General features: G+C 46.8%; 1 protein-coding gene across 2 annotated transcripts in view; it reads left to right on the top strand.

Moving 5' to 3' along the window:
* The first annotated feature begins 5,905 nt into the window (after positions 1–5,905).
* The window catches only part of SPRED2 (sprouty related EVH1 domain containing 2), a 120,111-nt gene continuing 98,138 nt past the window's right edge, over positions 5,906–27,878 (top strand). Inside the window, exon 1 of one of the 2 annotated variants that reach the window (XM_069583008.1) lies at positions 5,906–6,766. In XM_069583008.1, coding sequence (XP_069439109.1) covers positions 6,741–6,766 — 26 coding nt within the window. In that variant the 5' untranslated portion in view covers positions 5,906–6,740. The remainder of the gene's footprint in view (positions 6,767–27,878) is intronic. The other variant, XM_069583009.1, reaches the window with a different exon arrangement.

Raw genomic sequence — 27,878 nt, forward strand, 5'->3', positions numbered from 1 at the left:
AAATGATGTCCTCGGGGAACTGTCCCTCTATTTTTATGTCGAGGTTCTGCTTTCCTATTTTCTAGCTTCCCTTTATATCCCTCAATCCCCGACATACTTAGTTGATCTCAGAGTTGAATGGTAACAGCTGTCTGTTGGTGACCAAGCCCTTCTCCTTTTATCCCAATCATGTTAAAGACACTAAGATACATCCAATTTCCCAAGTCAATAACTTGGAAGTTATCCCAGACCTTTCCATTAGTCTCCATATCTAATAGGTCAGAAAGCCAACTCATTTCCACCCCACTTGTGTCTTTGGAATTATTTTCCATCTCCGTGGCCAATGCCACTGTGTTTTGTCATGAATTATTATTTCTGTCATGGAAGAAGAAAATTTCTCCCTAACCATCCTTTGCTTCCTGCAAACCATTCTCCATGCTTGGAGTAATCTATTAAAAGTGTTAATCTGAGTCTAGCATTCCCTGCTTAAAATGTCTTATGTAACTTATATATGCTGCTCCATAAGTTTGGGGTACAAACATTATTCCATTTGGGGAGTTTTCCAGTATATCACTTGAACCTCAGCTGCCCTGTTGGCAGAGATCTTGGGTTGAGTTCCCCAGAAACAGAGCCTGGGCTGGGGATAAGTGTTGTTGTTTTAGAGGCCTCATTGCCTCCCTGCCACTGGGCTCTGACTGAGCTCACTCTAATCCATTTTATTATTTGGCCTAATTTATAATAGTCTTGGAGTAGGAGATTGAAGATTGGTATCTTCCCTTCCGAGAGGCCAGGAGATCCTCATGTAAATCGCTGTGTACTTATTGCCAAGCTCGGCCTACTTTGGGTCTCAGAGTGGGGCCTTGATGCAGTCATAAAGGATTCTTTTATGTCAGAGTAAAAAACTCAAATGCCTAGGGGAGCCAGAAGCCTGACAGACAGGCCAGCCACCATTCACCAAGAGTCAACTGTTACCAAACAAGAATTTGGCACTCACAGTTCCTGCATCTTTGGAGTATTTTTTAAGAGGAGCCAAAAATCTTGATTTTTATGTGAAATGGTCTGATTTTAAACTGTTAGACTCTGTTTTTTTTTTTAAGGTATGCATAAACAGAATTTATCTGGAGCCTTATCTGATCGTGGGGCTATCAGTTTCCAAACCCCCAGACAATGGATGCCCAATGACTCTATGTTTGTGCAACCAAGGGCCCACTGCAAAGAGCTGGGACTGGACAAAGCTCAGCTGTGAACCTGCTACAAAAGATTCCAAGACTTCATGATCGTCTAGCCTCCTTTAGCATGACCTCTGTTGCCTCCCAGACCCACCCTTCTCAGCCTGTTGCCCTGGCTCCCCACCCTGTCACACCTTGGGGCTTCTAGGTTCACTGGGTTGTCAGTTATCTACACCAGCTCACCTTCCTTCAGGATGTGGCTAAGACACCCCTTCTCCTGGGGAGCCTTCCTTTCCCTGACCTCTGCTTTCTCTCCTGCTTACCTCATGTTTTAGAGGCATTAGCCATTGCCCTAATGTTTTCTGTATAGACTGTTGCCTCACCCGACAGAAAACCCTGGAAGGCAGGACCCTGGGTTCATGGTCCCCTGTAATCCCAAAGCGTCACAAAGGACCTGGCATTTTAAACCCAGGTTGGAGCAATGAGCCTCTGGTTTGAAAAATAATGACCAGGCCACTGCCTTTCACTTACCAGAAACGCATTGGTGAAGAACCAGTCATTTATTTTGAGAAAATAAGTCGAAACTTGGTGTTGAAGAGAAAAGATTAAAAAGAAAAAAAACAAAAACCCTCTGCACACTATCATTTTTAAAACAACCATGTATTTGTGAAATACAGTTGGGAGGAATAAGTTTTTGTACTTCATCTTTGGACATAGCAGAAGCTTCTAAGAAACAAGAGAGTGACTAAACTGACCCGTGGCACTGCTATTCTTCCAGACCTCAGGGGTCCCCAGGGCTTTTACAGTCAGGGATGTCTGCTGCCTCCGAGAAAGGGAACCAGCTCCTCTGACTGAAGCAGCACTTCTCTGAGGCCGAAGGCGAGTGAGCAGCCACGGCCGAAAAGACCCTTTGCATAATCTACCTTACAATGAGGCTGGAGAGTTGTAAACTGAAACTCCAGAGGCAAACCATCAGCGGTTACGTTTTCTCGATGAGACGGTGGCCCAGCCCTGTCAATCATTTCTTCTTGCTTTCTCTCCCTCCGGGACAGAACACACATACACCCGAGGCTCGGTGGACCGCTGCCTTGACTCTGAGTCTCTCTCCTACACACACACACACACACACACACACACACACACACACACACACACACACGAGGCTCGGTGGACCGCTGCCTTGACTCTGAGTCTCTCTCCTACACACACACACACACACACACACACACACACACACACACACACGAGGTTCGGTGGACCGCTGCCTTGACTTAGTCTCTCCCCTACCTGAAGTGAGCCATCAGGAAGCAGCGAGGTTTCATTCATAATACATGAACTCAAGGGAGCAGGGAAGCAGGAATGAGAGCCTTTCATCTCTGCTATTTAAAATCCCAGCCTTGCAGCTGAAAGGGAAAATGACCCGGGAGTGAATGCATCGGGGATGAAGTAGTCACGATAACGGGACCAGCGAGCTCGTCAGCGGCCCGCCCGTCGGCTATTTATACCGCGCCGATTATGCAATCGGGCTCCAGCCATTCATGCCGGGACTGGGACGCCGCGCCCCGCAGGGGCATCGTTCCCGGACGCCGGGTCAGTTTCTAAGTTTGCATCATCCCCTTCTTTTCGAGAGAGCTTGGGTTTCCATTCCGGCCGGCGGGTCTGGTGCGGGGGAGGGCGGAGCAGCCGGGCTGCACATTCGTTTGGCACACCCCGGCACACACGACTGCTTGTTTAAACAAAAAAATTAAGGCACCCGAGAGCCCTGGGCGCGGCCAAGCTGCGCGCAAGGCTGGGCTCCTGGCAGACCGGAAGGAACTGATAAAGCTGGCGCTAATGATACCCGCTCCCTCCCGGGTCGGAAGTGCCCTCCGAGCGCCGGTCATTGAGAAATACCGAAGGGGCAGGATGAGGGTGAGATGAGGACAGGCGGGGCGCAGCTGCACACGCCTCGCGGGGCGGGGAGCGGGGGGGCGCTGCGGCAGTGGGGGGGCTCCTGAGGGCCGCGGTCGCGTGGCGCAAACCACCTTAGGGCACAGTGGAGTCCTCCCCCAACCACCCCCTACCCTGCAACCCCCCTAACCCTGGGGGAGGGCGAGGAGAGTCACTATCACCAGCCCACTCCCGAGAGATTTACACCAGCGCCCAGTCGGACCCCGACGGGCGAAAAGTGGGAGGACGCAGAAAGGGGGCGAAGGACAAGAGAGAGCGGATTGTGGAGGAGAAAATGTCCGCTTCCCCCGCGCCCGTGCGGGGCGGGAGCCGAGGACGCCTTCCGATTGAAACTAGCACTGCGGGTCTACTGAGCATGCCCGTCCCGAGCCCGCCGAGGGTCGCTTGGGTTCCGGGCTTTACCGGCGGCCAGCCGGGAGGATTCGGGAGGGGGTGCCCCCTTGCCCCGGACTCGGGTTCGGAGGCGAGTAGGTGGGGGTCCTACGGGAGACTCCGCTGGGTTACCCTGAAGTTGTGAGCAGATCGACATTACTTTTGACACACTGTACGAGACACCCTTGGCTTGCCTGCCCCTTGTTTTGCTGTTTGTTGGGGCGAGACACGGATGGGGGTATTTAGCTCTTTTCAGCAATGTCATTAAAACCCTGAATCCGTGATATCCCCAATTCTGGTAACTATCCAGAAGGCTTTGATAACACCCTGGTATTCTGATCAATAAACATCTGAGTTATTCACTCAATACCGCCATTTATTCTCGGAGCTGCCAGTCATAGTTAGCGATTGATGCGGGAGGGGTGACCTGCTTGGGACATTTTCATCAAAAAGATTCCTTTTGCGTAATGAACAAGGCAAAAATTGGAAGGTTTTCTTTAGAGGAACATAAAGGACCAGGAGTGAAAGGGAGAGCATTTGATAATCCACTGGCTAAAGGGAAGAAAGTGTTGCCGTTAATCTCGTATTTGCAGTGTGCTTAACACAGTGCCTTCATTTTATAGCCATTTAATCCTCCAACAACTCTATGTTGTGGATATTACCTCGTTACTACAGGATAGTGTGAGGCTCAGAGAACTTAAGGACCTGCTGGAGTTTGGCAGCAGAACATCCAAGTTGGGACTTGGTGACTCTTGGACCTTGGAATGTTTTCTTTTGCTCCTGGGTTGGGCCAGTCATTCACTGTTATTAGAAGGGAGATGGATGAATGAGCTGTAATGACACAGATTTAGCTTGCCTACCTGCAGAAAATAATCATCTCACCTGTAACCTTGCCATTTGAGTACTCTGAACTAGAGGGTGACGCCCATTGGGTGGATATTTCTGACAAGACAAATGTCCACATTCCTGGAAGTTCAGGAATGACTGAATAGGACTTCTTTCAAACATTGCTGAGAAAAGCAACAAATGGGCAAAGGTTGAGAACTGAGTAGATGCCTTCACCTCATGGGGATTTAGATGCCACTGAGGTCTTGCTTTGTTCAGTGCTTTCTCATAGACCCTCAGTGGTCTCAAAGACTGAGAAAGACAAGTGTGGCCTTGGTATCCTTATTTTATAAAGAAACTGAAGAATTGCTAAAAGCCTCACTCAGGGTCTCGGGGCTGCTAGGAAGAAACCAGAACCTAGGTGTTCCTCCCCTGTCTAGTGCCCTTTTTACCACCACATACCAGCACTTAGCATGGAGTGGTTGCTTGGGTTTAACCCCAATCTGTGTCCACAAAGATCATGGTTAAGATTAAACACAAAGCCTAGGGTAAACCACTAGTTTTCCCTTGACTCAAGGTGAAAACTCTTAACTTTCTTCAGAGTACTGTGACTCTCCAAATGCATACATATACCCTTTACCTATGCAATATTTGAGGCATATATTTAGTCTTCTCTAAATTGGTTCAGTGATTGCCATTAAGTTAAAATTTTTTGTGTAGTGTCTTGGGACATTCAGGAGAATATAAAAGTGCTTGGAGAGCAGGAAGGAACAGAGACTATATCTCTTGCTCCCTAGCAAGACCCCAGAAGGAAATATTCACTGGCTATGGAATTTCTGGGACCCCTGCAAAGTAGCAATGTGAAGCCCCTAGTTTAAACACCATAAAGAATTTCAAAACTGCAACAGCAGAGCATCAAGCCAAGCAAAGATCCTGGCACAGGTTGCTTGCCCTTTGCCTAGACAGTGCTGTGTTAAAAAGTACGGGCCTATCCTGGCGCACGGTCCCAGGCCAGGTTAGGAAAATAATTTAAAAACAAAGGGGAGATAGAGCGGGAGCAGGGGTCCCCACCTCACTGTGCCAAAGCCCATGGGGCTGGCAACCTCTGGGCCAGAAACTGGCATTCAAGGGCCTAGGACAAGGACCATCCTCCACCAACCCGAGATTTACCTAGTAATTTAGAAACATATTTGGGTTTGCATTTTAACCTGGGAAAGTCCTTCGTTTCTACTGGAATGCAAACGCTCCTGGCTTGTTGGATTTTTTTTTTTTTTCAATGTACAAATAATGATTCCTTAAAAACGCCCAAGCCCCTACCAAGAAAAGAGATCCTGAGATTCAGGTGAAACTGAAAAGCCTCTGCCGTTCAGAATCTTGGCAAATGCACCTGTTCCGCTCCCACCCTCCCGACCCAAGGCGGGGTTAGTTGTTCTTCCGAGGGCCAGCAACCCTCCAGCCTCCCCCAGAGCTCCCTGTCTTCCCCCTCCTCCTCTTCCCTCCGATTTTTAATCCAGGGGTTTGGGAAGAGGGAGGGAACCAACCCGAGGCCAGATGTGTGCGAGTCCCCCGCTGCCACCTCCTCCCTCCTCTCGGGCATCTTAAAACCCGGAGCGCTAAGGCGGGAGGATCCGGAGTTAAACGCGGCGCAAACAACTCCGCTCCGGGGCTCCTCAGGGAGTGGAAGCCGGGAGGGACTTGGGGGGGCGGGGGAGGGAGGGAAGGAAGTCGGGCATGCTCAGTAGGCCGGACAAAGTTTTTTTTTTTTTTCCTCCTCTTTTTTTTTTTCGGTCGCAAGTAGGAAGCTTTTTGCACTCCACCACCTCTGGCCGCTGGGAAGACGTCATCGCTTCCGCCCCACTTCCTCCTCCTGTTGGCGGTGGTGAGAATCCAATATGGAGTAAATCGGTAGAGTCGAGAGATGGGGCTCGGACTGGGCGCCCTGCACCGCCTTCCGGGCGCACCTCCCCTGGCCGCCGAGCGCTCCCCGGAACCGTGATTGGCCCGGCCCCCCGGGGGCAACCCCGGGCCGAGCCCCCGCCCGCGGCCGGCCCTCTTCCCCTGCTCTCGGCAGTCCCCGCCGCTCCACCGCGCGCTTGTTTTTCTCCTCCTCTCCCCTACCTCTGTCCCCTGCCCAAATCTCTCCGCTCCGCCCGCTCCCGAGCCCTCGGAGCCCCCGCCCGCTTTTGCCCCTCGGCCCTGCGGCGCTCACTCCCCGCGAAGCTTGCCTGTGCACCCCTTCTCCAGACCTCACCCCACGCTCCGGTCGCCCTGCTTCCCTTTCTGCCTTCTGCGGCGCCCCCTTCATCTCTAGCAGCTCCCCCCAACCAAATCAGGCGATCTCCGGAGATGTGAAGAAGGGGGCGGGGGGGAGGGAGGATGAGCGGACAGGAAGATGAAGGGAGCAAAGCTGCCCGCCGCGGGACAGGCGTCTAGGTGAACAGGAAAATGACCGAAGAAACACACCCGGACGAGTAAGTTTGGCCACGGGGTGGGACGAGGGTGCCCCGCGAGGGCAGCGTGGGGGCCGGGGCTGAGGACGCGGGCGGGGACGCTGTTTGGGTGAACTTGGCTTGGGGTGCAGCGACTTGCTGGTCTATGGGGTGTGGGACACGAGATTTCCCCCCTTGTTGATGAAGTGAGGAGGGGGCGAAAACTGCTGCAGGCTGGAGGGGGCGCGCGTTGGGTCGGCGGGCTGGTGGCCGCTGCGGGGGCCAAGGGCGCGCGGGTGACCTCCGGGCGGTCCCCGATCCCTCTCTGGAGACTCAAATCACCCCTCCTCTCGAGATCCTCCGCGGCGGGAGCGGAACACCTGACACCCCCGCTCCGGCTTCCAGGGGTCGGTGGGTTTTGACCCGGTGACTTTTGTAACTCTCCCGCCCCCTCTGCTAGCCCCGCGGTCCCTTCGGAAGCCCACTGGGGCCCAGGCTCCGCCATGTCGTTTTCTTGAATCGCTCTCATTTGCATACCACATTTTCATTCATAAAAAACACTGCGGAGCTAAGGGAGGACTGGGCACGGGTTGCGCTAGGGTCTGCGTGCACCCGGGTCCCCGCGCAGGCCGGCGTGTTGGAGCAGCCCTGGGGCCCCGCGGCGCGTGTGCGTGTGTGTGCACGCGTTGGCCGGCCAGGGACAGGCGCCCCGCGGGGTCTGGGCTGTTCGGGGGGCGGATCCGAGGGTGTGTGGCGGGGGAGGGCGGGAGCCTGCGGGGCAGCGAGCTGCGGGGCCCTTGTGTGTATATCTCTGTCTCTGTGTGTATCTTTGTGTATATCTGTGTGTGCGCGCGTACACAGGAGTGCGTGCCCGGCCCGCGGGCCCGAGGCGAACAAAGCTCGGGGCTCTTCGCTGGAGGGGCTCTCCGGCGCACCCACCTCCCCTCGCGGGACCCGTGTCTTCCTTCAGCCCCTGGCCGAGGTGCAGCTTATTGTGGCCCTGCGGCCAACGAGGAGGCTTTGCCTTTCTTCTGCCAGCGCCCGAGGCGTTTCCGATCGCGGGTGCGACTAGAGGTTGGGCTGCAGGGCCGGGTGCCTGAGATCGTCGGCCTCGGGTTCGAGCGGTCACCGCATCGCGGCGGCCGCTGCTGCTCAGTGGCTGTGCCCGCCACAGCCACTTTTTTTTTTTTGTGAATAAGACTCTCTCCTTTATTGTCACATGATATCTCTCCCCTCCTCCCCTGCACATTCATAAATCCGGAGCCTGTCTCGGCTCCTTTCATTCAGAGCTGCCATTAGCCAAGGTAGCGGCGGCGCCGGCTGGGGCGCAGAGAGCGGGTCGGCAGCCACGGGAACTTGCCTAGAGGGAGGCCCAGCGTGTGTCTGCGCCGACTTGGGGGCTGCGGATATGCAGCGCCAGAGGTCTTTTGCCCCCGCGAGCATTGAGACCCGATGCAGAGAGGGGAAGTGACTCAGGGCTGGCCAGCGGGGAGGGCTTGTCTTGCAGCAGGTGATAGAATGCTGTGCTGTAAGCATCTACTCACTATTTTTTTTTTTTTAGTGCCCCGTTGTCCTTTGGTGTCTGCTGTCGCTGGGCTGGGCGGGAGGGGGTGTCGGGAGAGTTGGTGTTTGGGAAAGGGAATTTCCTTTCTCTGGGTCCCCAGGGAGCTTTGGCTGCTGTAACCCCTAGTCTGCCAGACACCCGTCTTAGAACACCTGTCCCATAAGTAGCCTGAGAAGATCTTAGGTGGTGTGCATGTCCCATGTCCCATGTCCCACCACATCTGTTGGTCTTTCTATGTTAGACCTTTGCTTGGCTTTAATAGACTGTATCTTGAAATGGTAAAATGAAAAATGTTGCCCTTCTAGGGCTGAAATATGGGTGGGGTAAGGAATATGCTGGGCCTTGCCCCCTTTGGGACATGACTATTAATAATAAACAGGTATTTTTATGGGTCCTTGTTTGTCCCTGCACACACAATAGCAGTAGTAGCAGGAAGGGAAGGTTGCCATGCTCAGCGCTTGTTGAAGATTGATTGGTTCATCACCCTAGATTGGGGTTCCTTGCCTCCATTCCTCAAGGATGCTGGCCTGGCCGCTTCCTTTCTAGGGCAGGTCAACTTTGTATTCTATCCCATCTGATATCCACAGCGAAGGGATTTCAGGTGGAATCACCAACAAGAAATAAATATTTTTCTTCCAGGCTTTCAGAGCAGTTTGGCATGGAACTGGCTGTCCCTACTGCTGTCAGAAGCCCAGTTGAGACAATGGATATTTGAGGATAGGTTTTGGTTTCAGTTAGAGAATCAGAAAGCTGTGGCACCTTAGCCTGCTGCAAAAATGGCCTTCTCTGAATTACTTTTAATGCAATGACCTTGTCATGAGACAAGAAATGCCTGGTAAGAAAATGGGCTGCATGGGCTGTATAAACTGCCATTTGTGGACACTGTCCATTATATTGTTCATCGTTCTTATGTAATGGCCCATCTGAAAAATTCCTTTTAAATGCTGGTGCCGGAAGAACGTTTCTTTCAGACTTACAGGGCAATGCTGTGATTGGTTTTCTGTTTTGTTTTATTATTTACTACCACTGTCTCAAGCTCAGAGCTAAAATTTTTGCTTGGTTATGGTAGCCATATTAGCTTAGGTTTTTGCTAGATTTATTTACCACTCCTCTCTATGCATTTCAATCTATTTTCTGTTTTCTCTTCTAATGGTTTTTATGTTTGAGCTTCCTTAGATACCTTTTGGAAGTAGGTAAGGTGTGTTATAAGGAAGTGACATCAAACTGAAAACTCAAGGGAGATATATTTGTGTCTTAGGTAAAATAGGTCTTCCTGATAGCCCACATATATTTAAGGTTTTTATTAAACAGTACAGGTATTTAAATATATTTAGCAATAAATCAGAACCTTGCAAGTGATAAAAGCGTGCTTAATTTTAAAAAATGTTTTGTCTTCTAATGTTCTTTTTCCTGTCATTTTAAAATTACTCTCTAATGAATATACGCACATAAATTTAGTAAAGCTCTTTTTGCTGATGGTCCTAAACAATAGCTTCAGTATAAAAAGTACCCTGACCCTTCTGTCCCTCTCCAGACAGAAATGCATGTTAAGATTTATAACTACAGATTTTTTTTCAGTAAGTGAAAATTAAAGATAATTAAATTTAAAAATTAAAGATAATTAAGATAATTTAATAAATTATTGAAAGTGACCTTTTGTACAAAGGAAATGGAAAAATTTTTTTAAATCATGTGTGTTTCATCTGTATCTTTAAATCACTGGATCATGGCTACAGACAAAATGAAGAAACTCTTCTCAAGGAGCAGTAACTCAAGAGCCACTCAGCTTCTGTTCAGCTTTCTATTTTGTTGCTGATCTCTTCTCGGCAACACACATCTTGCTGAGGATGGATTTATAACTCCTCCCTCATTCATACTTTCCCTAATGTTGAAAGGTTTCCCATTTGGAAAAAAACTTAAAAAGCTTAAATATTTTTTGCTGAACTATTTCAAAGATAGACATTAGAACTCTTATATTCAATTACTTGAGCTTGCTTTCCAAAAGATGAGCATACTCTTATGTGAAACCACAAGACAATGATTACACTTCACAGAATTAAGAATAATTCCCTGAGGTCTTTACTCTCAGTCTCAACTGACTGAAAAATGTCTGATTGGTTATTTCAGCCAAAGGCCAAAGATCCTGCTTTAAATGCATTGTAACGTATGGCTCAAGGCTTAGCCATTTGGTCACCTTCTGATCCAAGGCAAGTTACTGATGTCACCTTCTGATCCAAGGCAAGTTACTGATGTATCTCACTTTGCTTTTATCTGAGTGAATAAAATGGGAATAAAAACTGCTGATTTCGTGGAGTTGCTGTGGGAATTAAATGAGCTGCTGCTGCTGCTGCTGCTGCTAAGTCGCTTCAGTCGGGTCTGACTCTGTGCGACCCCATAGATGGCAGCCCACCAGGCTCCCCGATCCCTGGGATTCTCCAGGCAAGAACACTGGAGTGGGTTGCCATTTCCTTCTCCATTAAATGAGCTAGCCTGTGTAAAGCTTACAGCACACACTAGGAATAACACAGGTTTCTGGTGTCGGCTCATCGCTGAACATCGAGAGAGGTTTTTTACAGTCTCACTTTCAAATAACCATGTGAGGGAGGTGTTACCACATTTAACCGATGAGGAAGCTTACATTACTTACCGAAGACAGCAAATATTTTTATAGGACTTTACTCCTTTAGTCTTTTCAACAATCTATGCTGTATATGGTTTTGTTTGCTGTGTAGTCGCTCAGTCATGTCTGACTCTTTAGCCACCCCATGGACTATAGCTCGCCTAACTTCTCTGTCCACAGGATTCTCCAGGCAAGAATACTGGAGTGAGTTGCCATTTCCTTCTCCAGGGGATCTTCTCAACCTGGGGATCGAACTCGTGTCTCCTGCATTGGCAGACAGCTTCTTTACCACTGAGCCTCCAGGGAAGCACATATGGTTTTATTACCTCTATTTATAGGGTGGGGTGAAATCAAGACACAGAGAGGTTAAATAAGCCTAGTAGGCTGTCTCAGGAAGAACTGTATTTTCAAGCACCACAAGGTGCTATCTCAGGAGGGCAGAGGGTGGCTAGCTTTAGTCATTCTGACTTCAAAGCTCAGACCATTTCTGCCAGTCATACTGTCCCTAATTCTTCTGAATTAGTGACATCCTGTCATTGCCATAACTTTCCCTTATCTTCCCTGAAAATGCTGTGAGGCACATACTGAATTAAAGTGAATTTAAGTAAACTTGAAGTTGTTACACCTTAAGATAATGGAAAGAATGTGAATTCAGAGTTGATTATTACTGGAATGTTAGCTCTATAGTTATTGAATTAAGAGTTGTGGAAATTAGACACAATGCAACAAGTATTGATCCCTACCTTTTGCCTTAGCCTTAAAAAAGTAGGTGTGTTTCTACTCTACCAGAATAGAATGCTGGAGTCGACTAGGAATTGGAATCTTGGTCTCTTCCTTAGAAAATCTTAAAAGCGAAACAGAACAAAAAACTTGGAAAGACCTTTAACAAGCTTATAAGCCAGGACATTGTTATTGTGTAAAAAGACATTGTCATTGTATAAAGTTAAGGCCTCTACTACTACTACTACTACTGCTAAGTCACTTCAGTTGTGTCCGACTCTGTGCGACCCCATAGACGGCAGCCCACCAGGCTCCCCCGTCCCTGGGATTCTCCAGGCAGGAACACTGGAGTGGGTTGCCATTTCCTTCTCTGCAAGTCTTGGTAGCTGGTGGGCGTTCACTAACCTCCATCTGCTGAGTTTGTTTCCACAGGGATCTTAACAGATGCTGCTTCCTTTCCAGCTGTACCTGATTCCCTCTGCTTTCTGGTCCCTTTAACCAATAACATATAAAAAGTGGATCAGTATCAATATGAAAACTGTTCTTCTCAATGGTCCACCCATTCATGCTGTTTATTCCGGAATGTTCTTCTTTCCTTCTCCAACATGTGAAATTCTGCTCATTCCCTTACTACTAGCCCTGAGTCATTCGTCTTCTGAGGTCCTCCTGGACTTCCCCCTCCCTCACTCCCTAAGAAAAAATGGTGGACTCTTGATAGCACTTTCCCTCCACACTGTATGACAGTTCTCACCATTTAGAGTTGGGTTTGTTATACACAGCTACATCTGTCCCAAAATAGGAGCTTTTGGGATTCAGGGTTACCTCTCTTGCTTAGTTTTCTACTTGTTGGCCTAATACCATCGGGCACATTGTGGTTGCTTTTAATAAAGATCTATTAAGTTAAAAAAATGAATCTGATTATTTTAAAATGTTGTTTTGTCCCTGCTGACAAATGCAATAATTATAATTGTTGTATTTGGTTAACTTAGGGTGTGTGTAAGCCTACTTCTGAGAAACTCCCATGTTTTGCCTGTAGCCCTTGACGTGTCTTGTGGTAACTGGTCGCAGAACTATCTGGTGTTAGTGATCTGTGATGAAAAAGTCAAAACCGTTTTGATTCCAATCACTGTTGTGGGAACTGGGAAATGGAAGAGTCTAAACTCAATAAGCCAGGGCCTGTGTTTTGTGCCTCTTCAGGATAGTGTCTGCCGAGATCAAGATATTAACAATTTGCAATAACTACAGGGTTCTCATGGAGTCTTAACACTTGAAGTTGGAGACAGCTGTGCCGATGAGCGCCACTGTTGGCAGAGTTCCTGTGTTATGGGGTGGAACACAAATACACAATCTAACAGCAGAATCCTCAGAAACTTGAACAAGATGATAATAGAGGCAGAGCAGGAAGTTTTTGCGTTTGGCTGTTTGTTTTGGCTTGTTTTCTCTTAAGTAAATTGGGCTGCCTTTTTTTTTTTTTTAAGACCCAGCCATATTGCTAAGCTCGTTAACTATTGCAAATGTTTCTTTTTGATGAGTATTTTTTAAGGCATTGTCTAAGGCTTTTAGTCACTGGAGTAGAAGGAATATTTTGCACTGGTGGGCAGCATGCTCTGTGAAGCAAACTTGTGTTTTCTGTGTGCCTGCCGTGGTAGGCATGAAAGATGGTTACCACAGCTTGATGTGGTCCCTGTCAGGGGAAGGAAATCAGGCCAGGATCTTAGTAAAACGCTTGATATTAACTGGCATAGGACTTGGCTAAATTAAGGACCAACTGTTTAGTAATTACTCATTTCTCAGGTAATCTTTGTCAACAATATGTTCACTTGGGGTATGTTGCACACATGATAGCAAATCCTGCTTATGTTATTTATGCTACTTTCAAAGGGCAGCTGAATATTTATTTTAAAACAGAATTTCTATGTTGATTGCCCCAAGAGCATACAGACAATAAAGAATCAACCTGCAATGCAGGAAACCTGCGTTTGATCCCTGGGTTGGGAAGATTCCTTGGAGAAAGGAATGGCTACTCTCCACTCCAGTATTCTTGCCCAGAGAATCCCATGAACGGAAAAGTCTAGCAGGCTATAATCCACAGGGTCACAGAGTTGGACACGACTGAGCAGCTAAGCAAACACAAGAGCATACAGGTGAAAAAACGAATTTTTACTTCACCCTGGCATTTAGCAGTTGTGATTGAAGAGATAAAAAAAGATATGAGCACCTTCAAAATGTATGGGTTTGGCTCCTCCTCTTTGTAGAAATAACGATTTTTCAAATTGCGGTTCCATTCTTAGATTTATTTCCTGTGGTCCATTCATAGGTGCTTAAAACTTAATTATCAGGCTGAGTTGTTAAAATTGTCTTTCCTGGTTCATCCTTGTCTTTCATTTTCACTGTTTAGTCCTCTTACTTCTTTTTCTCATTGCTTTGGCTCTGGCCTCCAGTATTGATTTTTCAGATAAACACTGTTTATTTTGTATTTGCATCCCACCCTGAGAATGCACCCAGAAGCTTGGCCCATCTGCTCTTCCAGGTGTGGGAATAATAGCTTATTGACCTGTACACCCATCTTCAGGCAGAGTGCTAAGCCCATAGTAGGCTTTCTGCAAACATTCATTGATTGATTAAATGTTCATTAATTGAAAAAGAGTTTTACCCTATATAAAAAATTAAATGATTATTCATATTGTATGTACATCCAGAAAGACTTGAAGTTGTTTGTTTTTAAACACTACCAAGAGGGGTAGGGTGCCATTATGGTGGTGGCGGAAATGTGGGCTTTGGGGTCATTCTCTACTTCCTTCCTCTTCTGATGCTTACTGTCAGTTTGCTTACCTATGTAGTAGCATCCTTTGCTCTCTTGCTACCCCTGTCTGGTCTAGAACTCATATTATCAACAGCGTTCAAATTCTTTCTAAAACAAAGAGTCAGTAGGCTTGTGGGGGGAATGGATGAGGCTGAGAGTTCTCTTAGGAGTAAGCTGGCTTATGGCTTGTTTTGTCTATTTGTGTGCCATATTGGTGTTTGTGTTTATATTTCCATCCAGGGAATAAAGTGGAGGCTTGGCCAGAGATTTAATCATCTATATCCCAATAAGTTTACTCATTTTTGTAGAACTTTTAAAGCTGAATAAGTGTAAATACAGTCTTAAACAGAGTAATTAAATGTCTCTCCTTTGTTTAATAGGTTAAATCAAAATCTGGGATTTTTCTCAGGCTCAAAATTCTGAAACAGGTCTGCTGTGCCTGGACGGTGTGCCCTGGCCTAATGCTTCTTCTGTCCCTGAAGGCTAATACTTGTCTTCGCGTTAGACTGTGGGTCAACAAGTTTCAGGCTTCCCAGGTGGCGCAGTGGTAAAGGGTCTGCCTGCCAATGCTGGATACACAGGAGACTCAGGTTTGATCCCTGGGTTGGGAAGATCCTCTGGAGGAGGAAAGGCAACCCGCTTCACCATTCTTGCCTGGAAAATTCCATGAACAGAGGAGCCATGGGGTCGCAATAGAGTCATACATGACCGAGTACGCATGCACAGATTTCAGATTAGGAGTTTGCTCTTTGTGAACCAGTTCTGTTCTTACATGTCTTTTTATACTAAGGAAAAGTAGTGGATATCAGATGACAGGTGTCCATTGGAAATGTGGTATTCTCTGAATCTAAGGAACTTCACTTTAGAAAATACCTGGCCACCAATTAAAAAGCCATGTATAAATTATTTATTGGATAAAATAAATAGTAGTTAGGGTGAGACTGGAGGAGAGGGAGTGACTAGCAGCAGAGTGCCCTTCACTTACTTCACAGTGTTCCAGCCACCTTCCTACCAGACAGGACCCCAGCTGTGGCTCAGAGGGAGCCTCTGCCCTCGGGGAGCTTACAGTCTAGGGTGCTAGGCACTTCCTTGTGCCTAAAGGGTGTGACGCCAGAGTTATCTGGATGATGGGCTGATGACGGACTGGCCAGAGGTGTTTCCCCTCTTCATCCTTTGCAGAGTTACCCCTCAAGCTGCAGGCGTTGGGATTCCCAGGTTTAGGGTACAGGGAACTCCTTGTCCAAAGCTTTAGAGGAGCTCCACACCCTTCCCAGATCCCCTAACAAATTCTTGAGTCATTTTTAGGGTGAGTGTGTGTTGTGTGTTCATACACATACACTCATGCACTCAGATGTGGATGGATTATGTCCATGAATCAACAGTGTCCACAGCTGCAGGCGAAGAAAAGATTCAGCCAGGTTAAGTATCTTGTCTGAGGTCACAGAGCAGGATTTGTTAATTTTACCCAGGTCCTGTGACTTCACATCTCGTGTCTGTAGAACAACTATTTATGAACAACTGCCTAGAGCCTCAGTTTTTGCAAAGAATCTGTTGCGTGTACAGTTTGACTTATATTACCATTGAGCAAATGAAATTAGAACTCTGTAAAGGGCTTCCTTAGTGGCTCAAACGGTAAAGAATCCACCTGTAGTACAGGAGACCCAGGTTCGATCTAAGGGTCCAGAAGATCCCCTGAAGTAGGAAATGGCGACTCACTCTAGTATTCTTGCCTGGAAAGCTCCCTGGACAGAGGAGCCTGATGGGCTACAGTCCACAGGGTTGCATAGAGTTGGTCACAGCTGAAGTGACTTAGCATGCATGCACAGAATCCCGTAAATGCCTCAGGACAGTGAGGTGACATTTCTTCCTCGCCTGTTCAGCTCTGTGGAGCAGAGAACCAGTGCCCACAGAGATGGCATTTTCTGTACTGATACAAAGAGCAGTTCTACAGAGACCGCTTTTGGAAAGACAACCAGCCACCTTGCCCTTGATGGAGTGTGTGTGAGCAAGATAGTTAACGAAGCTTGCTGTTCATTAAAACCTGGTTTTAGCCTAGCTATTTTGAGAAGAGGATTAAACCTGAATGTGCAAGGGAATCTTATAAAATGAGGATTCTGGTTCAGGAAGGCCTGAGATGCTGCATTTTTAACCAACTTCCCGATGCTGCTGGTGCAGTTCCAAGGACCCCTGTTTGAGTAGCAAGAGCCTGTCTTTGTGATAACGGTGAGCTCCCAGCTGCCAGGTTTGTGTCTTCAGAGGCAACCTCACATACTTGGCATTTGAAACTTGCTGAAGAAGCTCATTGGTCAAGAAGGTGGTGTTTCCACGCAGAGAGATATTATCAAGGGCCTGCCTTTACCCATTGTTGGCAGGACTTTCAGCTTTGAGGTGTAGCTTGATCTTTAGATGGTATGGTGCTGGAAGAATTTTTTCTTTTTTTATGACTTAAAAAGTTCTTGGTGAATGCCAGACAGCCCAGGAAATCCATCACTGAAAGAGAAATAGGAAGTCCCAGCACTTTGTATGTAATGTCTGTCAGCTGGCATTCTGCACCTTCCAGACGAATCAGTCTCCTATGGAAAACCAGCCGCCCCGGGAGCAAGCACACTCAGCCCTAGAAGAAATCACAGGAAGTAATTAAACCAAGAAGGTCAGAGAAAGAGGAAGTGGTTGTGTTGTTTCTGATGCGAATAGCATTGTTGTCCTGGGGATCAAGATGATGATGTTTAAGTCTTCTGGAATGTGACTGCTTGGGGACTTGATTGTATTTAAATTGCAGCCCTTTTAGTTTATTCTTTTAGACAGCAATCTAGTTAGGAAATGAATTGCTGTTAGGTCTTATCAGGAATCCCCACGTGCCTGAACAGAAGTCTTAGGCAGCAAGTTGCTTATAGCTTAGCAAATTGCACTTAAATAAAATGAATGTCAAGACTGTTAGAGGTTAATTTTAGGTGTCTGGAGTTCTCCCTAATTCTCCTGATTAAACACTTTAACATAATAGTTTCCTTAATTGGAATAATGATAGAATATTAGCATGCATATTAAACCATTTACCCAAATTTGAATAGGGTTAAAATGCAAATTATCCATCACTTGTCAGCGCTTACTCTTTAGAGATAATTCCTGGGGAGAAACTGAAAGTGGCTTTCTACCTGAGGCAGCATTGCCAGGAAAGCCAAGAATAGACCGGAGGACTAGTGTAAGACCCTTCTCCCCCAGAAAAGAAGTGCTGGAAATACCACCGCCTGTGATAGTAGTCAGTACAACAAGAAGGTAGATGGAATGAGAAATCTGAAGTGAGCTGACGGTGGACCCTCTCTGGTGGTATCTTCATTGGCCCATTGGTATATTTCAGAGGAAGGTGATAAGAGACTTAAGGTCCTTCCCCAGCACTTAGGGGCTTCCCTGGTGGCTCAGATGGTAAATAATCTGCCTGCTGTGCAGGAGATCTGGGTTCGATCCCCGGGTCAGGAAGATCCCCTGGAGAAGGGAGTGGCAACCCACTCCAGTGTTCTTGCCTGGAGAGTCCCATGGACAGAGGAGCCTGGTGGGCTACAGCGCATGGGATCGCAAAGAGTTGGACATGACTGAGTGACTAATATGCACACCCAGCATTTAGGTATCCACTTCTGAAGTCTTGAACCAATGCCTCTACCCAGCAGTTGCCCAAGTGGCTGGGGACCCATAAGCACTTCAAGTGTTGTTTGTGAAGCAAATATGTATATAACATCACCCACATACGTGTATTACTCTTTCAATGTATGCTGTTGCATTTATAAAATAATAAAATATAACCTCAATAAAATACTACTGAATTCATGGTGGATGTTTGTCATATTTTTCTCAACTCACAGTTATTAAAAATACAGCTATAATCTCTGGGGGAAGAGCGCTGGTCCCTGAGTTTTTCTGCCTTTGCATACTTACACTTAATTGGGAATCATTGCTGTGACCCTCATTCTGTATGTAAGGACATGAGTGTGGTCATTCACGGGGCTTCCCAGGTGGCTCAGTGGTTCAGTGGTAAAGAATCTGCCTGCCAAGCAGGAGACCTGGGTTCAATCCCTGGGTTGGGAAGATCCCCTGGAGAAGAAAAAGACTACCCACTCCAGTATTCTTGCCTGGAGAATTCCATGGACATTCACGTGGGATGCATATGCAGAGGGTGTGTTTATACTCCGGGCGGATTGAGGCTTGGGTGGAAGGTCTGAAGGAAAGCAGAGGGCGTTAGCTGGAGGTGGGTGAGGGGAGTTGAAAATGAGTCAGGACCTTCCCCGACAGAGACTTGGTACAAAGTTGGGTCTTCTCATAAGGAGGAGGGCCTAGGGGAGCTTGTCTTCTGTCTTCCAGCTTTCCTCTCTTTCTCCTCTTGCATTTATCGAACACCTGCATTGTACAGCACACAACTCTCTATTGTGGGAAAAAATGATACACCCAACAGGAGAAGCTTTTGAACGGATACCAAGTAGCAGAGCAGATGGGGAGCAGTTTGCCTTGTGCAGCAAGTTCTGGGAGTTGGGAAACTTCGGTCCCCTTCACTTCCTTGCCACCAATGTGCCCAAGATGTCAGGGGGGTCTCTCCGGACTTGGCTTTCTCGTCTCTAAAATAAAAGGATTGAAGAGTATAGTAATAATACTGAAGAACTCTCGTAGTTCCAGTTCTTTTTTTAAAAAATTATTTGTTTATTTTTGGCTGTGCTGGGTCTTCGTTGCTGCTTTTCTCTCTGTGGTGCGTGGGGTTCTTGTGGTGGCTTCTCTTGTGGTGGAACATAGGCTCCAGGGCGCAGGGGCTCAGTAGTAGCAGCTCCTGGGCTCTCGAGCACAGACTCAGTCATTGTGACACATTCAGTGGATTCTTTACCACTGAGCCACCAGAGAAGCCCCAGAGTTCCTGTTTTAAGAAACCTTTTATAAGTACAATATTCTTTTTAAAAATAGAGATAAATGCAAAGAAGTTAAAGTACTTCTTGCTACGCTAGCCAAGGGGGGAGTTCACTTTCATCCAGGTGAGTCTTGAGTTTTAGCGGACTCAGGTAAGGATGGTGGTGGTGATAGTGGGGGAGGGGGCAGGTGGGGCAGGTCAGGCAGGTTGGAGAGGAGGCATCTGGCGTCCAAAGGCTTCTTCCACAGAAATCCCACCCCTGGGTATATGCTGGGGGAACTCGGAGAAAGAGCTGGTCCAGGTAGATGAGGCTAAATTTTAGGTTTATTGCATGCCAGGCTATCAAAATCCATCTTTGAGCTTTCGTTCTTTAGGTGGAATGGTGCTGTTTAAAGGTCTGAATCAAAGAAATGATAAAGTGGTTTACTGTCGGTAAATTCCAGTTAGTTGGAGGCTATGGGCTAGGCTGGAGTCAGAGAGGCCTCTAAGAGCTGTTACCCCACTGGAATTTCTTTCTTTTTTTTTTTTTTTTTTACTATTTTTTCTTTTACTATTTACTATAGATTTTTCACTATTTTATTTTATAGTTTAAACTTTTTTTTTTTTAAGTATTGTTCCTCCTGCAGGAACACGGCACTGCTCAGTTGAAATTGCCCTTGTGAAGTGGAGTTGCCCTTTCTCAGTAAAGTAAAATGGTGGCAACTTGACCATAAAATTGTAGAGCTGGAAAGCAGCTTAGGACAATGCGAGCTCCCTTGCAGTCCAGAGAGGTCGAGGGATGCACCCAGGGCCACACAGCTGGTTGGCTCCCTGGGATATGTAGGCAAGCAGCTGTCATCTGCCCTTGGCTCCCGGCCTGTTTTGGGTGTTGTGTCATTCATTCATGACACTTGTTACCCTGAAACATTGACCTCTCTGGACACCAGAAAAAGGTGATGGAAACTTGTTCAGTTTAAATAAACGTAGCCCGTGTTGCCGAGGAACCATCAACATTGAACAGAGTGCCAGCCTTGGTCAGCCCCTGAACACGTGGAGAATAAGGTGAGCTGCCAGACACTGCTCCTGTGTGGTTCACCTTCGGGTGATAGGGGGTCCCATATGTGTGTTTCAAGAACAGGAGGGTAGGGAGTGGAGGCACAGGAGTGTTTCATTCAGCTCTCCATCCTGGGGAAGAAAAGATGAGGCCTTTGATGAGACGTTGAAATACATGTGACCAAGGTTTTTGCACCTGGGCACTAGCAAAAATGTCTGAAACTTGGCTGACGCTTGTCCTTCCTCCCCACCTCCAGGGACTTCTCTCCTCCCCATGTGTTTGCTTTGAGGTTAACTGCCAAGGCGATGTGGTCATAGACAGCAGGAAGTAATATATGATATGCAGGTCTCGGGTGGGGGTGGGGGGTTGGTGGATACCAGCATGGGAAGGGTGCCAGTTTTGGCTCACTAGGGTGAGAACTCTGAACATTTCTAAACCAACAGGTGCCTGTTACAGCAAAGAGAGGGAGGGAAGAGTTGACGAGCTAGTCATATAATGTGTATTTTTAATGGTAGCATGTTGATTTTAATTTTTGTAAGGCTGCTGCCCTACAGGTTAACTCTGATAAAATTGGGATTATCCTCTTTACCGAATAAGATAGCTACTAAGTGTTATGACCGTGTAGAAACCTAGGCTTGAGGAAGAATAAAAATCTCCAAACCAAGACATACTCTCCCCAAGAGCCCACAATCAAGCACACATGCTGGGAAGCATGTGCCACCTTGCCATGATGAGACGATCCATTTCCCAGTCCTGCTTTGGAACTATAGTTCTCAGTCAGGGCTCCTCTTGGATAACAAGATTCATACTGCTTGTGTCAGATGGATAACGTGTACTTAAAAAAAAAAATTCCTTCTCTTGGTATTCTGCACCCTCCCCCTTTAGTCTCCATCAGCTGGGCGTCCTTCTTATTCATAGAGTAAAGGATCCCTTGTGAGACCAAAGATGGCATTGTGGGGTTTCAGGTTCCACGTCCCAGTGCTTTTGGATCATCCAGACCATCAGGGTGGTTTGCTTATAAATAATTTGCCCACAGATCCCTCCTTCCACAATCCTCTTGTTCCACATGGAGCAGTGCAACAGTGACCAGGAGATAGACCACTGTGGCTCAATCTACCCACGCCTGCAGCCTGAACCAGAACTCTTCCCCAGACTGTCCTAGCAAGGGCAGTTTATCAGTTTTAACAAGAGGCCGCAGGAGGAACATATCCAGCTTGGTTTGGCACGCTTTCTAGGACACAACATCTGTCTGTCTTTCCACTTTCACCTTGCTCCTCCCTAGACCAACTGAATTAGAATTTCACCCTCACATCCTGTGTCAGTATTCCAAAAAATCTAGATTATACTGTGTCTTAGACTGATCAAGATTTGGAAGAGGGGAACACCCACCAAACCTAGAGGGCTATGACCAACCAAGATGGCACCACCCAAGCCTTCCTCTTTTGGAAGATCCCCCTGGATGATGGGTGTTAACCAGACTTTATTGTGATGATCATTTTTTAGGTATATACGAATAGCAAATCATGTACACCTGAAACTAATATAATGTTAAATGTCAGTTGTAGCTAAAAAAAAGTTCCCGTATCACTGCCCCTGAGTCATTTACTGAGTCATCTGTCATACAGAAGGGAATTCAAGTCACACACATCCTTATCAGGGGAGGAGACCATTGCTGTTTTCCTTCCCGCTTTCTTCATGATTCCATCTCATTCATGTTAGTAAATCATCTCTTAGGGAGGAAGATACCAAACTGATATTACATGTAAAGTGAAACCATAAGAGACAATGCAAAATAAATTCTAATTGTTGATTCACGAGGCCTTTTTTTTTAACGAACCCTCTAAAGCACACCAAAAAATCACCTACAGCTGTCCAAAATTACGACTGTTTTTTATTAACTTTTTAAAAAGTTTGACTGAAACTTTAAGAGCCCTAATAATTCTTTTCAGAAGTTTTCCTTAGTGATGTAATACAGATGCCTTTAGGATATGAATTTAGCTATTTTAATTAAGTAGTAAATACAGGAGTGTTTTTTTATTTTGTCTTTTGGTGGGGGGGTAGGTGGGTAGAATGGGGCCAGTTATTTTACAGGAAACAAGAATAGTTCTTGAATTTGATTTTTGACAAACCTTTTGTTTTTATGAGACCGGCATCTGTTTAAATTTAAAGGAAAACAGATAGAGAATCATATGCTTTACCTAGAACTGAAAAATACATTGACTTAAAACAGATGTCGCTAACAAAACTGATGCCAGGTAGTAAGATTGTAGCTTGTCATCTGGAACTGTGGCACTGGATGCAAATGTGGGAGAGGCTGAAAAAGTATTTTAATATCTTAGGAGAAAATGTGAAGGGCACTCTTAGAAATGGGATAGTCTTGCACAACAGTGTGAACACATGTACTTAATGTCACTGAACCATACACTTAAAAATGGGTCCAGTGGTAAATTTTATGTTGTGCATATTTTGCTACCACTGAAACAGGTTATTATTATTATATTTTTAATGGGACCAAGTCAACTAATGACTTCATTAGAAATGTCAGAGACTTCTTTCTGGAAAAAATGGCCGTCTGAGCACAACTGCGTGGGCTGGAGGGCCTCAGACATCAAATCAATTTCACATCCTTACCTGTAGGTTTCCAGCTCCTATCAATCTGTGCCTAGTTCCCTAGGCTCCCCTTTTCTGCCTCCCCCCACCGTAAAATAAAAGCTCCACTCAAGAAGTTGGAGGCAAGATAGACTTTGAGATGAGGCCAATGGTGCAAAAGTTTGTGTATCACCTAAAGGTTCTTGCAGTGAGTGTATTTCTTCCTAAACTGAGTCTTGAGAAAGGGTTGGAACCTCCCAGAAAGCTTTCAAGGTCCAGACAGCCGTGCAGGAGAGCTCACAGCAGAGTTGGCCTTGGGTGCGAGTGGGTGATGAGCCCTTCCCAGGCAGGAGAACAGGATCAAGGGGAGGCTGGCACAGTATTGACCAGGAAGCATCCGTGGGTGAGCACTTCACGTCCAAAGAAAGCCTCAGTGGTGACAACCATATGGGACGACAGCACAAAAGAAGTGGAAAGAACCAAAGAGGCGTGTCGGCCCTTCTGCCTTTCCTCTGTTTGGAAACGAGAGGAGTCAAAACCTGGCAGGTGAAATTCATAATCGTTTAATTTAAACGCAGGAGAACGAATGTGTGCTGAGGCCATGCCGATGAGAAAAACAACTCGCCCTTTGAACATGTTAGGCTCTTGTTTATGTAAGACTTGCTGTTTTCCTCTTTAAGTCGTTTTGCTAGTAGCCCATTGGTGGAAACTGGGTCCTTAGAGGTTCTGAAATGGCATACGCCTTGAGTGGGAATATTAGCAACTTCTATAACTTTGGTGAATTTTGCAATAAAAATACCAAATCTATTTTACCTGCAGTTCCTCACTTTGGTTGTTGGAAATCTATAGTCCTTTGTGAACTGTTTGTAGATTTGACACTTTCTGGCCTTGGGAATACTCAAGTCACCACGTTTGACACTTAATTTGGCACTCTCCATGTTGAGTAGGAAAAAAGCAAATGCTGTCATGAACTACTTTGATAAGCTTTGAGGAAAGGATTACTTGTGATTGAGGGCATATTTGCTCATGTGAGAGCACTCCACCCTCAACCCCCACCCCACCCTGGGGATGGGAATGCAGGGTCTGTGAAGATCTAGTAAGTGCAGGGCTGGTAAGTAGGTGCTGTTCTGCTGCCCCAGATGGCCCTTCTCCCTCTGCCCAGATACTTCCAAGATAAGGGGCCCTCGTGCCAGGTGACTTGGGTATGTGGCCCTGATCGTCAGCGAGCCCGTCTATGCAACTACTGTCCTCTGTGGCCACAACAGCCGGCTCTCTGCTGTTCTGATCTACCTGCTGATGCATGAGGAGAGCTTCTGCTGCCGAGACACCGTCCCAGTGTCCTTATCACTGTTCACGTCCAGCCGTGTGTCTTATAAAACAGGGGTCCAGAACTGGAGGTGTTTCTCCAGCTGCCTCAGGCTCGTGAATGCTGTGGGTGTTGATGTCGCCCTGACATGGGGCCTATGGTCAGTGTAGACAGATTGGGCTGTATGTGGAAAATGTGGCTGCCTGTGCTGAACGTGCACCCTTGACTTTGTGGGTGGGTTTCAGCTGCTCTGGGGGAGCTGATCTCTGCCCCATTCAGAAGCATAAAGAAGGCTCTCCTGGTGCCAGCCCGAGAACTTGCTGGGGTCAATTATTGCTCTTGGATAATGGGCAGGGGGAGAAAGGGAGTTCCCTCCTGCTTCAGAAGATCCCTCCACTGCTGAATGAAGGACTCTGGTCTTCTGTGTTCCCCAGCTGGTATTCTTTAGTGGGATTGAGGAAGAACAGGTAAGAAGGTGAGTGAACTGCTTATAGCACTGAAATCATAGCTTTTCAAAGCTGGTCCTGGGCCATCTACTCAGAGTCGGTAGTCTGGAGAGCTTGTTAGAATACAGATGTCAGCAGGCCACCCAGACCTCCTGGATCAGCCTCTCTCGGCATGTGGCCCGGAGAATCTGTATTTTTAAAAAGCTCCCCAAGTGAATCCTCTGCCTGCAAGCCAGAGTTTGAGATCTATTCCCTCAATCGTAATTACATCCTGGATGTTCGTTTTCTGAAACGTCCAACTACAGAGTACTCAGGAATCTTAAAAGGCCACCTTTGTGCCTTACTCCAGCCACCCAGCGCTTTTAATAGTTCCTGAGTGTGTGTTTATACAATCTGCATTTTATGAAGTCCATAAAGACATATTTACTCAACAAGTCACCAGTGCTCCAAAGGTCAGCTTCCCTCGATCTGTATGAAAGGCTCTTAACTCCAAAGTCAATTAACACCAAGATGGAAGCCAATTAAGACAAGGAAGTGAGCTGTTTAGGCTGACACTCCATCCCTAACTTTTGTCCCCTGTTGTAATTTAGTTTTACAAGTTCCTTCAGGCCAGTTAACTTTGCTTAGCTTATGCCTGTGTGGCCCGGTCCAGTGCACAGGTAAAGTGCCGTTTGACAGGTCGTCATGTGAAAGTGCTGTTTGAAAGCACGTAATTAAAGTAACGATTAAATGATGTTGTGTCAGCACTTTGGCAACTGACCAAATCAGCCTACCTGCTTGCACGCTGCTGGGGTACCCTAGGAATGCTGGGGAAGGAGGGCAGGGAGACCCAGTCTCCCTCTGTGTGGCTTGTAGAGCCTGCTGTTGGGTGGCTTGCATGCCACTGGGGTACCCTAGAAATGCTGGGGAAGGAGGGCAGGGAGACCCAGTCTCCCTCGTGTGGCTTGTAGAGCCTGCTGTTGGGTGGCTTGCGTGCCATGGGATTACCCTAGAAATGCTGGGGAAGGGGGGCAGGGAGACTCAGTCTCCCTCTGTGTGGCTTGTAGAGCCTGCTGTTGGGTGGCTTGCATGCCGCTGGGGTACCCTAGAAATGCTGGGGAAGGAGGGCAGGGAGACCCAGTCTCCCTCGTGTGGCTTGTAGAGCCTGCTGTTGGGTGGCTTGCGTGCCATGGGGTTACCCTAGAAATGCTGGGGAAGGGGGGCGGGGAGACTCAGTCTCCCTCCGTGTGGCTGGCTTGTAGAGCCTACTGTTGGGTGAGTCTTGCCTGGGCCCAGAGCTGAGTCATTCCTCAGAGACTTGCTGGAGGATCAAGTGAGATAACCTGGGTTGCGTGCTCAGCACAGTGCCTGGTACATAGAGCGCAAGCAGTTGAAAAAAAAAGGCTATCTGCTACAGCTGATGTTGATGGTTATAACATAAAAATGGAAAACCTTGAGAGAACGAACACTAGAGGTTAGCAGGTGCAGTAGGTCAGGAACTTCAGCGGATAGGCGTTCCACGGTGAAGGCGGCCAGAGTAGGCAGCCTCTGGACCCCATCCAGATGCCAGCCAGCCAGGTGCACTCCCCTGAGACCCACTCCCCCAGGGAAAGGTATGGGCCACAGCGCCTTCTGATTTTTACTGTAGATCCAGTGCCTGACATCTTTTCCCTACCTTCTCATCTATGAAATTCTCATCCTCAGGAGCAAAAAGCTAGGTCCCCTTTTGATATGATTTGAGAACCATTTTCATCTATTGAGGTCAAGAACCAAGATGGTGAGTGCAAATAACGATAAAAGGGAGACTGCCCGAGCACTGGATGAGAAGGGAGGTTGGGGGAGAACAGATAGATGTATGTATACGTGTGGCTGAGCCCCTTTGCTGTTCACCTGAAACTATCCCAACATTGTTTGTTTAATCGGCTCTACCCCAATACAAAGTTAAAAAGTTGAAAATTAAGTTAAATTTTAAAAGGGAGACTGCCTGAGAAGGAGGTGTGACCAAATGCCACGACAACGTTGGAGATCCTGGCACTGCAGGGACGAGGGACAGCCCTATCTAGGCTGTTTGCAGATTCTTTGACATCTGTATGTGAATTTATACTTTTTTTTTCTTTGCATTAAAAATTACTCTTGAAGTCTTCATCAGGAAACAAAGTTTTTATTACTAGAGGTGAGACTGTTGAGGTGGATTTATTTTTTAAAGTATATTTTTTTATATATTTGATTGCGCCAGGTCTCAGTTGCAAGTGGAAACCTTTAGTTGTGGCATTCAAACTCTTGGTTGCAGCATGCGGGATCTAGTTTCCTAACCAGGGATTGTACTCAGGCCCTCTGCATCGGGAGCACAGACTCTTAGCCACTGGACCACCACAGAGTCTCTGTTCTTTTTAAAATAGTGTACAACGTGTAAATTACTAAAGAGTTGCATTACTGTAGGAAAGCAGGGAGGCAGTAGGACTTCTTAGTAAAGACTGGAGGATTTAGACAAGTGCTGTCCAATGCAAATACCACAGGAACTGCTTAAGTGACATTAAATGGTCTGGGAGCAGTGTGTTTTAAAAAATAAATAGGGGAGATTAATTTTAATATATTTTATTTATTTAACTCAACCTATCTAAATAGTTGTTTCAATGTGTATGTAATCAATAATAAAAAGTGTTATTGAGATATTTTGCATTTTGGGTACAACACCGTCGAAAGGCAGTGTATATTTTACACTTGGAGAGCATGTCGTTTGAACCAGCTGTATTTCAGGTGTTCAGTAGCCCCAGGGGCCTCCTTGTATCAGCACCCTTCTAGACTAAGGCAGGCCTGATGTCACCTCCTCTCTGTTACTTATTAGCCATGTGACCAGGGGTAAATCACCTGAACCATTCAATACCTCAAGTAAAAGAGAAACCATAATATCTGCTTTCCTAGGCTGTTGTAAGTATTCAGTCAGATGATGTATGTTCCTAAAAGTGAGAGTCCACGAGCAGGTGCTCTGTAATTGGCATCTATGGTTTTGAGATCTTCACTGTTAATTGCATGGTGGTGGTTTAGTCACTCAGTCGTGTGTGATTCTCGTGACTCCATGGACTGTAGCCCGCCAGGCTCCTCTGTCCATGGGATTTCCCAGGCAAGAATACTGAAGTGGCTTGCCACTTCCTTCCCCAGGGGATCTTCCCGACCCAGGGATTAAACTTGAGTCTCCTGCTGTTGCGTAGGGT

The sequence above is a fragment of the Ovis canadensis genome, chromosome 3 (assembly GCF_042477335.2).
Source record: "Ovis canadensis isolate MfBH-ARS-UI-01 breed Bighorn chromosome 3, ARS-UI_OviCan_v2, whole genome shotgun sequence".
In the NCBI taxonomy this organism is placed as follows: Eukaryota; Metazoa; Chordata; class Mammalia; order Artiodactyla; family Bovidae; genus Ovis; species Ovis canadensis.